Raw genomic sequence first — 17,827 nt, 5'->3', positions numbered from 1 at the left:
CACCTAAAGAAAAAGTGTTAAATTGCTCATTCCACCCCTATTTTTGTCAACGCTAGACTGGCAAACCTCTGTTTCCAACCCCTCTGAAGTAAATTGACCGCAAACAGACTGGAAAAGGGATTTTCAAATGCTAAAAACTGGAAACAACAACTACTCTCTCTGGTTGGGGGCGCATTGAATGTAAACGAGCTGACTTAGAGAGAAATGTAACATTTTTTCGGCGATCCTTTTTGTTAGTTCGCATACATTATCAGTAGATATTGCACGCATGGACAGCGACAAACCGTCTGGAATTTGTCTGTTAAAACTCCAACCTTCAAGCGGAGTGGACATCTATCAGAGGCCGTTTACGTCAGAATTAAATCTCGACACAAATAGCCACCTAAACTCTACCGCTTACCGGAGATCCCATCAGGCTGATATACCTTGAGATCGATTGTGTCATGCGTCAACACCTATGCACATGATATGTTATTCTATTTAGCTAACATCTTATGGGTGTAGGTGAGGTGTTTAGTCAGGTAGCTACATTCAATAAATCTCTCGTTGTGTGAGGTAAAACAAACAATTTCAGTACAATATCATAAAATAAATTTGTATTTCATGGATAAATATCTAACAATAATATTTGCGTTTCAATGAAACTTGTTCAATAGGGTTCTTTTCAAACGAATGTGCACTATCTATCTACAACCTATTTAAACGGTATTATTCATTCTGCTACTTATTACAATCTTCTATTGATTTGTCCTGTCTGTAATCCTAAACATAAATTAGATTAACGTCTGTCACGAAGCAATTCTTCTTGAGACACACTGCGTGAGGTCTATAATGGATGAGCATAAATCTCCATTCTCTCTACAGAAAAAGATTCTTATCAATTAAGGCAGAATCTGGTCCTTCCTGCACGTCTTCATTCAATTGTTTTTCATCGAAGTCGTTTAAATATAAAGCTAGTATTGTTTTCCTACAATGCAATTCACAACATACATTTTTGATGATTGATAGTTATAAATTCCTTCCCCGAAAAGAGAGAAAAGCTTGAAAGCAACTTTCCTCAAATTGATTCAGAAAACTTCTCATGGCTCTAAAACGACGTCACTTTCTCCCCTGTAATAATTTTTCTACAATATTGTTCGACGTAAGATAAATCATAATCGTCATAATATTTCTGAAACTACGAAACTGTAGTCAACGTTATGCACACTATCTGTCTTTACTCGACACAAGTCACAATACCAATTTATAAAATCTACAATTGGAAAATACTCTGTACTACACGAACAAACAAAACGAAGACTTTAGGGAGGAAAGACTTTTTCTCTTTCATTTTTTTGTTTTACCTCAAGTCAAATTGCTTGAATTTATGTTACGGTAAATTGCATATATTTTTAGTACGATTGCGCCACATACAGTATCAGAAGTTATTGAGTCGCTTCGTACGAAACGAGTACCGAGATTAGTCTCAGAGATGAATGTTTCCTAACAGTATGGGTCAGAACAACCATTGCGTCTACACACTGACTTTCAATTCATTACGCTATTCTCTGTTAAAGTTAATCCATTTTCTCTTTCTTTTGCGTCTGTGGTTCTCTCAGCTCCTCTGAGCCATGTATTTTTCACTCAATGTTATTACACCTGCACTTCGATCATATGTACCACGTGACTCTCCCATCACCACTGAGACCGTAACTCAAGGCTTTCTTCGTTTGTGAGGAACAAACGTCAGGTAAAACAAACCCATTATCTTTGAATGTACCTGAAGCCAGGTTTAAAAGAACGTTTTTATGTATGCGGTCTTGCATTTGCTGACGTCGAATCAAAAAGTCTCTTATTGTGGAAAGTCCTTTTACAACTTGCCACACAAACTGCCACACAGTCCCTTGGCTGACTCAAAGGTGGTGCCTGGTGCCATTCATTTGATAAAGGGTCGTATCTGACAGTATATGAAGAAGATGTGGAGTGTTAGTTTTAACACAGGCAAACAAGAGAATGAAATGTATATTACCAGGATTCTTGTCCTAACCCATCTCGACCGCTTGATACGATGCAACATTTCCAATAAGAAGTAAAAAAAAAATCAATTACTGTAGCTTTTCATTATGAGAAAGATGCAATACCATGTAATATATATTAGTATTAGTGTAATATATATTAGTATGTGGATATATTTTGCTTTCACTAAATCAGAATTTTATTGAAACTGGGATGACTAATGCAATTTGGCGAAATAGAACTAGAGCTGAGCGTGGTAATTCTCTCTATGCGTGGTTACTTCCTTCATGAATAGATTAGTAACAAACTATCAAAGCTTTATATTTTCAATTCAGAATGGACTTCGCCTGACTTTATTCAAATCATCCGTGCTTGCCGTCAGGAAGTTTTATGTTATAGATAAAAAAATTCAATTAATTGGTCAACTAGTCTTACACAAACAAACTTACCTTTCAACTGAACTAAGATACGAAGTCCCATCGTATCCTCCAACCACATAAATAAAGCCGTCCAGGACTCCTACTCCACATCCACTGCGAGGAGTACTCATCGATGCCACAGGCACCCACTCATCTTTGCCAGGATCGTATCTCTCCACTGTGTCATACCTGTGACCGTGATCACAACCTCCGATGGCGTAAAGGTATCCTCCTAAAGTAGCCACGCCCACTTGTTTTCTACAGAAAAGATACGAGATGCACCGTTATCTTCTAACAAGTAACTAGATAACATATATGCGAGGAGTAATAAAGAAAACGTTTACACGCTGTATGTTAGCCAATGCTTTCCTTATGGTATGAAAACTTTCCTCCTGGAATGTGGTTTCGAGTATCTCTTGGGGGTGGGGTGGGATTCGGTAGGGGGGGGGGGCTGGAGTTAGGAGGGGTGGGGGATATAATCCAGCATGTAATGATTGAAGTAATGCCACAATTGTGGCATGATATAGTGACTAACTCTGATGAATAAACCAACTAGGTCGACTGATCAATAAGAAGGCCATTGAGCATTTTTCTCGTAATACCGAATATGTCTACGTAACAATCATTATTATATACTCAACAAAATAAACGCGTTTCTGATTGGTCAATGATGAATGCATAAATAGGTTATAGAGTGCAATAGAGGTTATAGAGTGCAATACGGAGAAGTTGCCATGGAAACACCGGGGAAGCGCCAATTTAGCTTTTGAGTTCGGCTTGTAATATTTTCTGAGAAACTTTCAAGAACTCCACGCTTGATTTACCTGTCACAACATTACATTTTTGATTGGTTCAAATAAAACATGTGAGCATTTTGGAACCCATTGAAGTGTTTTTTGTAGTACGTAAGGCGTGCAGAGTAGCGCGATGGAGTAATTTTGTCGAGAATATAATAAATAAAAAATCGTATGAACCTGCTCGTGCATTTCGTGATTTATGGTCACTCGTGATGTTTTGAAAGTTCTCAAATTGCACTCGCCTACGGCTCGTGCAATTTTGAGAACTTTCAAAACATCACTCGTGCCCATAAATCACGAAATACACTCGCGTTCATACGATTTCCTATACGTAACATGTAAATGGGAACGTTTCATAATATGTCACGGTATTCAAATCTAATACACTGCGAAATTGTCACTCGTGCGAAAGACAGTTTGGGAACGAAACGGACGACTTAATAGTAGTGCGGAATAAACGCCATTTTTGTTCCCAGGCAAGATAATTTAACTAATGTTCATTCTATACTTTATTTGACGAATACTGTTTTAAAATATGTGAGCTAAATCAAGTTATCAAACCCACCTTGCTGTACTCATGGATGCGACCATCATCCATGTGTTTGTGACGGGTTCATATCTTTCCACAGTTCTAAGATTTGTTCCATCGGAGCCTCCAACAGCATACACCACATCATTCATTACAGCACACCCCACACCAAACCGACACTGGTTCATACGAGCAATCTCCATCCACTTTCCATTCTTGGGGTCATAATACTCGGCTGTGTTCAGCGGCATCGAGCCATCAAAACCACCTAGAAACGCAAAATATAGACGTTCACAAGAATTTATGAAAAACGTACCAAGTAAAGTTTTGTAACATTCGCACAATCTTGGAAGAATAGGGTGGTTACAGGCTTGGGAAAACAAGTAACTGATGACGAAAAAAAAAGAAAGAGCCCCCAAAAAAAGCGATGGCACTTCTCAAGAGACACATTTCAAGCCTTCAAGCCCAATCGTCCAACTGGAATAAGCTTATTTTGTTTGCGCAGCATTGCGACTCTCCCCTGAATGGAATAACAGTTCAAAACAGGTTACCTTACCCCCAAAAATTCGTCAGCTTTCAATAACACTTTCCTGGCATCCGCCTATACTGAAACCTGCAGGTGGAAAGAGGCCCTCACCTCTTGACCCAAAACCCTCACCTCTCGACCTGAAGCCCAGCGCACTGACTATAAGAGCACAGCGTTACTTACCTTTCCAAGCGACACAATAGATTACACGAAGCACACATCGCTGGGCTAGATTCTAAACATATTCATGTGGTGTACACTCACTGTCTGCGTAACAACAGAATAGCCAGACGCGATTCTTAATCTTTAACGTTATCAATCAGAGACGAGTTGTTCAAAGGACAGATAACACTATCCAACAGATAAATCGCTATCCAACAGATAAGTGTTACCAAAACGTACTGCCCTATCCACCTGATAAAGATTTATCTAGTGGAAAGCGTCATCCAACCTTCGAACAACCGGAACCAGTTGTAAGAGGTCAACCTTGATTCCTCTATAGAACCCACCTATAGCGTAAATTCTCCCATTTCCTGCCGTTACACCAACACCATTACGACTGGACGACATTGGGACAGACGGTACCCAGACATTAGAAAATGGATCGAACCTTTCCACTGTCTCCAGTCGCGATGCATCATCGCTGCCACCACAGATGTAAAGAAATGGACCTAAAGCACCTACCGCAGCACCCCAGCGGCAAATGTTCATGTCACCTAAGAGAAGAAGACCAGAAAATACTTGTTGAGCTCTCCAAAGTGACGAGGTTTCAAAGAAGCCTTAATCTATTACCAGACAGCTAACTTCCATTCGAAAGAAACCACAAAATATCAAATGAATGCGTTTAATAACCAGACGAACAAATAAACAGGGGAGCAAAAGGGAGCCATGTCGGTCGACGATGGAGGACAACGACAAGGACCGCAAATTACGAAGTTGCAAAATTATACCCAGCACAATTTTCCACGATAAACAAATCATGAAGAAGCTGTTTTGAGGCCACCTCACATTATGAGACTTGTAAAGTCCAGAACCATGTACAGTACACAGGAGGCGAAAAAGGATAAACATTTTAATTTTTTTTGGAAAATGTGAGTTTTGATGTGTAAACACTCGGAAAATATTTCGTATTTACTTTTTTTTTTTTAGTTTGATTCTAATTAATGCCAGAGGGGATTAAGACAAGACATACAGACAGACGGATAGACAGAAAAGTAGGGAGGGACGGAGAAAGAAAGAAATAGGAGCTATAAACTTTACCGATAGTTTTCCATTTTCTCTCTCGTGGGTCATACTTTTCCCCACTTTTACTGGCCTCTCTGCGGCTCATTCCACCAATAGCATACAGTACGTGGTTTACTGTGGTGGGTCGCCTGGGCACAACTCTATGACTATGTATCTGTGATTTCCTTTTCGGGAGGAGAAGGCATTCGGCAGCTTCCAGCAGGAGATCACTGTTGATCAAGATACAAAATCGGTTAAATTGTCAATTCCTCACCGTTTTTCCTTGTTACCAAATAGCGCTTGCTTAATGCGCATAGTTTTCGCCCATGAATAGCGCGCCAGAGGGGCACATCCGACCTCTTTCTCTCTTGAACGAGAGCGGCGACCCACTTTGTACTAGTGTTACACAGTCGTAATAGAAAAACATATTTTAAAAAGGATTATTTCGCATCCTTACGTTCCACTATTTACGGACCACTTAACTTCCTATAGCTACCACCAAGCACAAGTCGCCAAATTTCCGACTTTGGCTGCATCTTTAAAACAAAATCTTTTTCCTGCTCGCCATGTTGACCAAAACTGTCGTATAATAAAGTACTGAGTCAGATTTTGGAAGTGAAATGGTTTATTTATTTATTTGCAGAAATAATAAATAAATCCCAAACAATGAACCTATCATCGCGGGAGAATGTGCATGTTATTGCTCTGTCGTTCACATCCTAAAGAAACGGATAATGAGCTGAGGTGTGACTAACAATTGTGGCGTGTTTTAAATCGAACACCAGGTGAAAGCCAATTTTTCACAGCGCTACTGAACTCTAATTAATTCAACATTTTAAACGAATCGATAAAGAATATGAATTTTTATAGTGTGTAAATCCCCCAGAAATAGTGGGAGACCTTCCGTCGATGTTCGACACTTTACACAAGTGCCGCAAGTGTATATTTCCTTTATTCAAATACGATAAAATTTTCGTTAAGATATATGCAAGGACGCTTTTTACAAAAGTCTTCCCGATTTGTTTCTCTGGAGTGAAGACAATGAATTTAATGAAATTACTGAAATACACTCTTTATTAAGGGGTTGGTGAGTAGAATCTTATTTGCCTTTTGAGCATAAAATCCCTTTTTTAAAGAAAACTACGAAAAATTCTTACGCTGATTAGCTTCACCAATGTTGTAATTTCTCATCGATGAGCTAGCATTTCATTCACTTCCAAGAAAATTTCACCTAAAAACATCTGTGACTTCCGTCTTCGCAAATGGTTCTTTTGAAAGGGATTTTTCAAAAAGAGTAAACAGCTGATTTTGCAACAATTTTCCAATAAGCTATGAATCCTTCAGGTTCCGTTCTCGCGGTCAACACGAGAATGAGATCTATGGAGATTCTCTCATTAACACCTCCCGATCAGAGTTGGCTTGTTATGGTGTATCGCAGTTTTTCTAGGACTTAGAGGAACCAATTTCCCGGAAAACCAACGATTTACACCGAAAGAAATGCAACACTCTGATCACTAGTTTGGCCGCTAATGATCTCCTAGTTCTAGTGGGAGCAGTTTCTACGCTACTGGCCATTGCTGCTAACCGAAATTGTACATTATCAATTTCTCGTCAGTTTTTAACTGATGAGAAATTTACCAATATTTTTGTAGGATTTCACTGAAAATGAGCAAGACCTGATTTTCTTTTTTTTTTAAGTAAAAAAATTAATCTAAAAAAACACTTAAGAGGGAAGGAAGAAACTCTTAAATGAAATTGTTTAATTGGCAGCAAACTTCTCATCGCCGGAGCATTATTCTTTCTTGCATATAAAACGCGACAACATCCTCGAGAGGAAATTTCTTTCCAACACCTTCGATCTTGGTCGTCGGAAATGAGACTTGAAAAAGCCTTCTCAACAAAAGTTCTCTCGCAATCAGTTGCGACAAGCAACGAATGCTTTAGAGCTTGCTGCAAAGTACCTAGCCATCAGCACTGGGTGGTCATTAATATGAATGCCAGTATCGCTGGAAATTCGCTCGTAAACGTCCCCCGAACAGTATTCATTTGTCCAAGTGCACCGCATTACGTCTGGGACTTGGAGGAAAAAACTTCCCTTCAGCTTGCAATCGCCGTCGCCGCCGTCACTTGTCTATTTACCATTTTTTTGAACATCTTAGTGATCGTAGCAATCCTGAAAACTAACGATTTACGCCGAAAGAAATGTAACATTTTAATCACTAGTTTGGCCGCCACTTATCTCCTAGAGGGAGCAGTTACTACGCCACTGGCCATTACTACTGATGCGATAATCCTACAAGGAACTGTATTGGAGCGGAATATTACATGCTCTATAGTTGACTTAACTGTCTTAGTCATGTACAGTGGTTATGCTGCTTCGTACTATCACTTAATTTTATTAGGTTGGGAGAGGTATGTTGCGATTGTAAAATGTATGGAGTACAACTGTATAGTTACAAAACGACGCTTAAAGAGATTCGCGGTACTCGCTTGGATAGCAGCCTTCACAGCACCTACATTGTATATCGCATTACAAGCAGCTGGTGTTTCTGATCAGGTCTTTCACGTTCTGGACATCGTCTTCAGCATTGTATGGTTCATTGGCGAGATTCTGAAACTGTATTTTTACTTCAAGATTTATATTGAAATAAGAAAAGGGAACCGACGCCAAATCAGCCAAGTAGATGCTATGATCAAGGCCAGGCAAGAAAGCAGAATTGCCTTCACTGTGTTTCTCTTAACAGCTGACCTTCTAATTTTGAGTGTACCTCTGATCATCGCACACGTTTTTTCGCCAATTTCGCCTTTTATGCGGGCGAACTCCGTGTTCCGATGGGCAGAAATTGTCTTCCAACTGAACTCTATCGTAAATCCTACGCTTTATTTCTATAGACACAGAAGACACAGGGAGGCTGTAGACGACCTACTTAACTTCAGAAAACCTCACGAAATTCAGTCAAAGGTTCGCACAGGTCGTCACGCGAGGCGGCCCCATGAATTCTCTGAGTCAGTAAGTATGGGTGAGCTTTCTGACACCAAAAGAGCTAAACGCTTCGTGCGGTCACAATCTTGGGCAGCGGAGACACGTGGATACTGGATTCGTCCATCCATCGTGCGTAGAGGACAAGATATGGCAGTAATCGAAAGAAGAATGTCATATCCGCATTTAACAAGCTATAAAAACTTATATGACGTATTTCAACCTGACACTCGAACTGTCACGGTGCAGATTGAACGTGCTTCAATAGAAAAAAGAGAAAAACCGACCGAGAAGACAATACAATTAACAAATGATAACAAAGACTTAACAAAGGCATCTCATCTCAAGCTGACGAGATCGAAGTCTTTGGATGAGACCGCGTTTGTCATAGCGACCAACACTCGTCAAAAACCTGCGCCTTTGAGACGCAATTCAACGCAAACCGGTTTAGCGATTGAAATTGGCCCGTAATTTTCTATGGTGTACCTCCTCTAAAGGAAATTATGGTTACTGAATAAAATTTCGACGAATAATAAATGCAAAGAAAATGAGCCTCTGAAAAAGCGTTGTTCATAGATGTCCTACGATGCATACTTCGTATTTAATGACGCACATTTACGATGTATAAAGCTGTTTCGAGAAAGGTCGACGGAAAAAAGGACAAAAGTGCACTCGAAAATATGCAAAGGTAATCTGGGTAAACGGTAATCAGTAAATTTCAAAAATCGAATAAATGAATGTTTAAATTCTTTAAACTCGCGATGTCCCGTCGTTACAGGGACATTTTCTCAAATTTCCTTCAAATCTTGAGGTCAAGGAACCGTGACCTGAAAACTACTTACAATACCTTTCAGTGTTGTCGCGTGCACTTATAAACCTTGTTTCTCTGGATAGAAGCAGAAATGTAACGAATTTAAGAAAATGAAAGACACTTTTGAAATAAAAATAGTAACATTATTGTAAATGCATACACTGTTCTGTTACTACTTTATATTAAAAGTGTCGTTCATTTTCTTAAATATACCTTTCTTCCTGATAACTTTTCTCGAAACAGCTGTACATAGCAGGTTTTCATATAGAAGAAGTCCGCTTATTGGATATAAGATGATTACAGCCAACCCGACCCGCTATCCATCAACTCATATCCAACGCACACTCGTGGAATAATTGTTAATTATTATCGATGCGGCTCGAGCGTTTTCTCGCCCGCGGGAAAGTATGAGGCCTTGAGCAATGCGAGCCGTCGAGAGGACTGACAGTAAACCATAGTTAGTGCCAGACCCCCAGCAAACCAATACCTTCTCTTCTTAAATCTTCCCGCGGGCGGAGAAACGCGCGTAGTGTAGCGCTGTTAATGAGGGCCTAGTCCTAGGCTATGGTTCGAATTTCGTGAGGTACTTGTCCAACAGATGTTTACATCATACTTTTTATGAAGAATACTCTACGTAAAAAGATGGATTTTACCTGCATGCCCTATTGTTTCTAACAATTTCCTCTGTTGCAACTCTATCCATTAAGAATTCCGGTGACAGCGTAGGAAACCGCACATTGCTCAGGATTTCAGCGGCAAATTTCTAAAAATCAAAACGAAAAGACAAAGGAACAACCCCGATTACCGACTATTACAACTTATAGGTATTGATTCATGTTATGTACTTAATGCTCACATTTACTGTTACATTCATGTCTGTACTCTGTAACGAAGACCAATTATTTTTTATCTGATCTGGATTAACATGTGCTTCTTAGAAAGAGACAATACTTTTCGATTGTATCATAGGCCAAAACTTAAGTAATCACAACTGCCAGTCGAAAATATATCACATTTCGATCTAAAAAACAAGCAAACTGCCTGCAGAGGGAAAAAATGTAAATTGTCAAGTTGCGATTACTTCTTATTTTACTCTTCATATAACAAGGAATAAGCCACAAACTATTGAACATGGCCTATTTTGCTTACTTTTGTGTTTACAATTCAAACTGCGGCAACTTTTAAACGACACACGAATTTCTCAACAACATGCATGCAAATATATCAACATGCTCATTAGCCGAGAATATGCATACTGATGTTAGGGTGCTATTCAGAATTCAAATAATCTAGCTCTGACTACAGTTTACAAAAGTTACCAAGCAACTTTAACCTTAAAGCAAGTCATATAAATGTACACACCTGTCTCCCATCCAAATCAAATTTGATCCAAGCTAAAACAGCCTCAAAGACTCTCTCTTCAGACTGAGTGTTCAACGTATCATCACGCAAAAGTCGTGTAAGCTGCTTGGAGGATATTTCCATGAACTCTTCACTCTGAACAACATCAAGGAAGTAATATCGGGCAAACGATTCGGAGGACGTCATCAAATCTGTACAATTATGACGATCCGCAAAAGCGCTGATCCCTAAGAGCCAACAACGAAGAAAGAATTTGTGTCATTAGCTTTCTCTGATTCGGTTCGTTCCCTGAACCCTTTAAGAGTGATAAACATCTAATTTCTCCCATTAAAGGTAATAGTTACAAAATCAAGAAGCTCTTGATTGTTAAACAAATTCTCATTGCAAGAGCCACGTGAAATGTATGGAGAACATTATGGAGAACTTGCATACGATTGATGTTAAAGGATCCTAGTCAACCACAAGGCATTGCGCGCTTAGTCCGACATTTTCTTTGCCATCTAAATTCCGGAAATTTTCATTGTGGTCGATCATCCAATTGCATCCGAGCTAATAAATATACAGAGGTTTGATTATGAATTGGGTTCTTAAAAAACGAAACTCATGTTAAAAATTGAGTCAACATTCTTGGTGCTCATAAAACATAGAGAGGACGCCGAGTCCGTTTCTGTAAACTTCGCTGTATTTGTATGCGCGTTTCATGTCGCAATATACTACATCTTAGCTTTCATTTGATTTAAGCTTCATACGCCAAGCTACACATAACGTCAGAATCAAATCGTCACCGGTGGAGATTTGACTCTCAGTGGTAGCTAATTGAAGAAAAAGTTTGGCCCCTAAGAGTGACTGGCATCTAATTTCTCCTTACCATATCACCCCTGAATCAAACATAAAGTCATATTAAGGAGATGATCACCAACTCAAGCAGCTCTTGATTGTTAAACAAATTCTCCTTGTCAGCCTCTTTGGAAATGTATGGAGAACAGTATGGAGAATATGCATTCTGATGTGAGGGTGTACAAGGTTAAAGATCTCAACATTAAGCATGAAACCCACATGTTTGCAGAATGTTTCTATCATTCCAACAAAACGACAACTCAAACTCTCCCAGGCCAATTTTTTTAAGGCAAGCAAAATGTTTTCCATGTCACTAATGATACTCTTGTATAAAAACTCACCAAGGCAATTCTCTGTGCTCAGCTGTCTTTCCAGGAAATCACAACAAGCTTTTTGTACGGACTGCACTTGTAGAAGACAAGCCACTGGTAAAAGCTCCTGGACATTGTTCTCTGAGATATCGATTTCGCCACTATAGAAGAAGTCCACTATGGCCTCCATGGCACCTTCATCAAGTTCTTGTAAAGTGACTGTGCTTTGTCGACTCTCTGAAAGGTCTCCTGTGAATGCATGAACAATGGGAATTTCAAATGAATAAAGGGGTAAGTTACAAAAAAAACAATTAAACAAAAAATGTGGTGCTGCGACGGTGGGAGAGTATAACAAGGTAACTAGATAACGTAAATTGGCCACCGAATTGGTCATTCGCTCTCACGAAGGACTAACGCTAGAAACGTCTGCTTTGAAAATCTTTACGGTGGCCATTTTACGTTGATCAACTCAGTTGATAAACCTAAAATTATGTTGTTATTCTCTGAACTAAAGCAACCACAACAAACTACAGCAACCTTTGAAAAACAAACTAACCATGATTAACTATCGATATGACAAAGGGCTAACGCTCGAAATGTCAGCTTTTAAACTCTCCACGGTGGCCAATTTACGTTATCAACTCAGTTAATAATATTAAATTACCCTGTAGCACTGAACTACACCAAATTACATCAAACTGAAGCAAACAACTCCAAGCTAATAAATAATGTGGATAAGTGTCTCAAGAAACTGTGGTGCTGCGTCGGTGGAGGAGTATAACAAGATAATTTTGGTTTTATGAACTGAGTTGATCAGATAAATTGGCCACCGCAAAGAGTTTCAAAGCAGACGTTTCAAGCAATGACCCTTCGTCGGAGTGAATGAGGAAACCCTGTCACAGAAAACTGCACTTAGTGACAAGCACTAATTTAGTAGCAGTTCCACAATTCACATGTAGTAATAAACCCTCCACACCATAACATCAGTATGCATATTCTCCATACTGTCCTGTTTACATTTCCTAAAGTGTTGACAAGGAGAATTTGTTGAAAAATCAAAAGCTTCTCTGGTTATTGGTCATTTCCTTTATTCTCATGACCTTCATGTGTGACTTAAGGGTGATACTGTAAGGAGAAATTAGAAGCTGGTCACTCTTTGGGGTTAAAGGGTCAAATCAGAATTATCTGAAGTTGAAGTGCATTAGCTTGCGCAGCAGGCGTAACTTTGGCGAGCGAGGGCTCGGTATTTTCTTAACAAAGGTTATGGCCTACATCTTTGAATTTAATGGAAGCAGAAGATTGGGAAGAGAAAGAAATTAATACCAAGGGGGGTGGTCGATGGTCAAAAATGAGGAGAGGGGTGGGGGTGGGTAAGTGAATGTTACTGCCCCTACCGTCCACTCTAACTCCAAATTATACATGGGCTTTCGGATAAATGATTGCGAGCTTATAACGTTAGCTCGCTCTAACAAGATGCCTGCACTATAGGCTAGAAGTTTCCCCCCTGTAACAAGCACATACATGCAGGAGAGAGATTTCTGATTTTTACATGAAGTCAACAAAATTACAGTTTTGAAGATTCTAATGTACAGGTATTGCACATGTAATCTTTGAAATTTTTTCGGATAAATTCACAAAGATGAAAAAAATGCCAAAAAACCTACAGGAATTATTGACTTATTTTCATCAACTGAAGAAGAAATTCCATTTTTTCTTTCTCCTGTAAAGCTACAAGTACATGAAGATATTCCAACTGCTTTTAACTAGCTCTGTTGACCTTGGCCACAAATTCATCCCTCACACAACAAGTAATCTAATAAAAACTTTTTCTGCACATCAAACAAGGTCACTAATATTTTTGGCCAGAATCTAAATTCAGAACAAGGGAAGTTATGGCTGCATAACCAGCACCTTCAAATTTAAGTTTTGTAACGACGTACATTAAAAAAATTATGCAATTCTGATTGACTGGAAAGGATTACATTCTTATGTAACACAAGTGCAAAGCTGTAACATAAGAGTAAATTACAAATAGCACACCCACACTTTCAAAAATTTCATCTGTCTTAATATTCTGTGTTGTTTTCTTGTGTACATTATAAACATGTAATAATATGATTTCTCTTGCAATTTGGTGTAAATAAGCAATTGTAATTTTCAAAGACTACAAATTGCACTTACCCAAGGGGTTGTGCAATTTTGTTGTCTCTGAAAAATTTACTTGTTTATTTGCACTAATTGAAATCAAAATCATGTTATAACCTACATATATACAAATAGGAGTTTGCCAAAGATAAAACAAGACCACTTTACAAGGGGGCTCTAAAGGACTGCCAGAATCTTGAGGGCAGCAAGAGGGCAAGCATTCCAAGAAAATTATGAGAAATACCTTGTATATGCAATTATTAAACAACTGAACAGTGAATTACCCAAGTTACCTGATGACAGTTGGAACACAGCTGAACAATATATTTTGTTCCCTTAAACCCCTTTCATTTATTCAATCTATTTCTTAAGGCAAAATAAAGCAATAATTTGGAGATTAAGTTCTCAGTTAATAAGGCAAGCAAAGCTATTTCAATTTCCTGAGAGAACACAGTGGAAGGTTTATTAGCAACTCTGGCACCTTGCCCAGCAAAGAAGATGTGTGAAGTATGTAGTGACTTAGAGGAAGCAGATGACCTTAAATTGAAACCTTCAATAGCAAAATTTGCTGTATTAAGCATGACTCACCAGTAAACATAGCTTTGAAATATGGACTACTTGCAGCCAGGATAACTCTGTGAGCTGATATACTGGTACTGCCCACCTTCAGTACTACATCACACAAGTCCTCGTCTCCACGCAATGACTTCAGGGCAGTGACCAGATCCTTGCTGTGCGCAACATCAGCAAAAAGATACTGTCGTCTAGCAATGCTGCTGTCACTTTCACTTTGGTAAGGGCTATGTGCAAAGGATACAGGAGAGTTTCTGTGGGGTGAAGCCATTGGGGAGCCTCTGTGAAGAGGACGGGAATCTACAGAGTAGAGGGAAAAGAAGGAAAGATCAGGCACAATCTATCTTGAGAAAAGGTGTAATCTACAGTACAGTATGTAGGCAATGAAAAATAGAGTTTTTTTGATAGTGTATGTGTTTAGGAAATTAATTCAGTCTTACCATATATGCGTATGTTCTGAAATAGATCACAGCCCTGATGACATCAAAATATAGTACAAACAAAATAGTGGCACATGCCAGGCACAGCTGGGTGTCACTGATACTCTTAGCACATTTTCACATCCTTTGTGATCTGTTACTGCACAAACCCACTGTAACATAGATTCTATTTGCCTCATCATAAAGAAGCAAAAGTTGCTAAATATGTCTGTCCTTCAATAAATCATTAAAACCAATCAAAATAAGTAGTAGAAATATCATGATATAATTAAGAAAATAATATGATCACTCTGTATAATTTTGGTTTTTCGATAAAGCATGTACATGATTTCAAGTGATTTCATCATAACATTATTTAATTTTTTTTCTGATGTTGTTGCTGTTGTTGCATGCCTTGTTGTTGTTTTTTACTCAATCCACATCATTAGCTTCATCTTTTTACAGTGTGACCATTTAAACTGCATTTTAGTTTTTGGACGAGGGTTCCCCAAATAGACAAATATAAATAAAATAATTATAATAGGGATTGTTATTTTGCAAGTTACAGTGAAATTTTCATCAAAAAAGCTCCAAAAAGGTGACAAGAAATGAAGTCTTTAGAAGGAGAAATGCAATGAAATAGAGTTGGAAATTGTGACTCATATATAATAATATAAATTTAGTATTTAGAGAAAGAACAAAATATTTCCAGGTTTATACACCCTAACTACCCTGAATTTGGACCTGTAATGCTATATCCCCTGCTTCTTAAACAAAACGAAAAACAGAAAAATTTGAGCCCACTTTAATTCTTTGTGGGAGAAGAAGAGAAAAACATGCACAACTAAGACTGAGGATCCCCATTAAACCCTTTACACCCTAACATCAGTATTTGTATTCTCCATACCCCTCTCTGTACATTTACTAAGGTGCTGATAAGGAGAATTATTTGTCTTACAGTCAAAGAGTTTCTTTAGTTGGTGATCATTTCCTTTATTCTCATGACATTAATGTGTGATTCAGTGGTGATATTGTAAGGAAAAATTAGATGCTAGTCACTCTTAGAGGCTTAAGGGTTAAAGAAAATGATCTTAACTATGTCTTTGTTATTATTTACACTTGCTAGAAATTTAAGAGTTGTGTTCAGAGCATCTGAGAAACAAAGAAATAATACTCTAAACTAATAAAGCCTACAGTTTGAAGAGAAATATCAAATAGGTATTGAAGTCTTGCTCACTGTAATGTTTAGTCACGAATACTTCTTCAAAAACATACTTAACACAGATGTAATTTCTGACAAAATTATCACTTCTCTATTTTGTTGAGAGTACTAAGATTAAGAAATAGTTTAATCCAACAGAAAAACATGATATATTTTCTTGTGGATAGTTAAAACCTTAAAGTAGTTCATTAGCATTGACAGAATCTTACCCTCAATCAATACAAGCTGAACTTACAGCTGTGATCTTATTTGAAATGTTTACTTAACATTTGTTTGTTTAAAGATCAACATACAGGTTGATGGATTTCTGTAAATGTCAAAAATACAAACCTTTGGATCTAAACATTGCCTGTTGCTATCAAGGGGATTGTGGACTCTTTAGGAACTGACCTCTTATGAACACCAAAAATCGTAAATATTTCAGCAAATACAGATAATTTGCAAATACAATCAGCTTATTCAAATTTACAGGTTATAAAATATTGAAATGCAATTGGCACGTGGAAATATGCCAAGATCTACACATCTCTTGAACAGAAAAATTTGTTGTCAAGTGTTCTTTATCATGAATGGTGGGCAAGTTTATACTTGCAAATTGTATAAAGTTAAAAGATGACTAGCCTGTCTTTAAGTGTAGAGAGTAGCAGATCTCAATTATCATATGTAGAACTTTAAGAATCAATAAATGGTGAACTACAAAAAAAATTTTATTGTTCGCTGACCAGGGCAGGTTCGTGATTTTGATTTCACTAAATTCGTGATCACGGCCAATTGCAGCGGAAATGCTTGTTGGTGCGGAATGCAAGTTTAAATTTATCCCAGATTAAAAAAAACACAAATATTTTCGTACTTAAAAAAAAATAATAATTTCGTATTCAGATAAAAAAGGGTATGTTAATGGAATACAATAAACATAGAGTAAGGATTTAGCTAAATTAATGGCCTATCGAAATTATTCTCAAAAATCTACTTTAAACGTGATCAGACCACCAACTGTGTTAATTCACACAGTAATCATATCGAAATACGACAAACGCTCACACAGAACTGATGATAAATTAAGCAAGCGATTGTGCAACAATTTCAGACACAAACACTCTTTGTTGTGGGTAGGCTGTTAGATATAGAGTTCAAATATAACGTTGATCCATCACTTTGAGCGACAAACCCGGTTCAGTTTTAAGACCACAAGCTTGCTTAGACTATCTACTTCAAAAAATATTTTAGATTGACAAGCTTATTTTAAGGCGAAAAATACGACAGCCATCTTAAACACATAATTAAAGAAATTAATTGCATCTGTACGTTTCGAAAACGAAATGCCCATAGTAACACACTAGCGGAACATTACGCTGAAGTTAGCTTTCAATATTTTAAAGCTTTCCCAATTTCTATTCCTGCTACGGTGCCAATTCATAAACCCAGCTGTGGCGATCACGTAAACAAGCCAAAACTCACACACGCATCATTACCGGTGCTAATAGATCTACACTCACTTACTTACCAATAGACGCCGTCTTGTGGTGTTTATGGGGAGGCAATGTATAAAAAAATTATTTGATTCAACACCGCTTGGTCAGCAACTTCTTTCAGCCGCTGAAGTTGAGAGGGAAGCTATACGTCATCGATCATCTGCCAAATTTGGAAGGGACCGCATCCTCAGAGATTAGGCATTTC

General features: G+C 38.1%; 1 protein-coding gene across 1 annotated transcript; it reads right to left on the bottom strand.

Annotated features, from left to right (window-relative positions):
- Nucleotides 1–574: 574 nt before the first annotated feature.
- Nucleotides 575–17,759, bottom strand: LOC131781323 (kelch-like protein diablo). Its single transcript, XM_059097979.2, has 10 exons — nucleotides 17,655–17,759; nucleotides 14,525–14,809; nucleotides 11,822–12,040; nucleotides 10,644–10,870; nucleotides 9,935–10,044; nucleotides 5,527–5,720; nucleotides 4,776–4,982; nucleotides 3,777–4,008; nucleotides 2,445–2,672; nucleotides 575–1,936 (listed from the first exon to the last, which is right to left on the bottom strand). Exons 2-10 carry the CDS (start codon nucleotides 14,778–14,780, stop codon nucleotides 1,786–1,788), a joined length of 1,824 nt encoding a protein of 607 aa, XP_058953962.1. The 5' UTR covers nucleotides 14,781–14,809; nucleotides 17,655–17,759; the 3' UTR covers nucleotides 575–1,785.
- Nucleotides 17,760–17,827: the final 68 nt, after the last annotated feature.

This window comes from Pocillopora verrucosa, chromosome 12 (genome assembly GCF_036669915.1).
Source record: "Pocillopora verrucosa isolate sample1 chromosome 12, ASM3666991v2, whole genome shotgun sequence".
Classification (NCBI taxonomy): Eukaryota; Metazoa; Cnidaria; class Anthozoa; order Scleractinia; family Pocilloporidae; genus Pocillopora; species Pocillopora verrucosa.
Note: the sequence above shows the minus strand (reverse complement) of the source record. Positions and strands in the feature narration are given on the sequence as shown.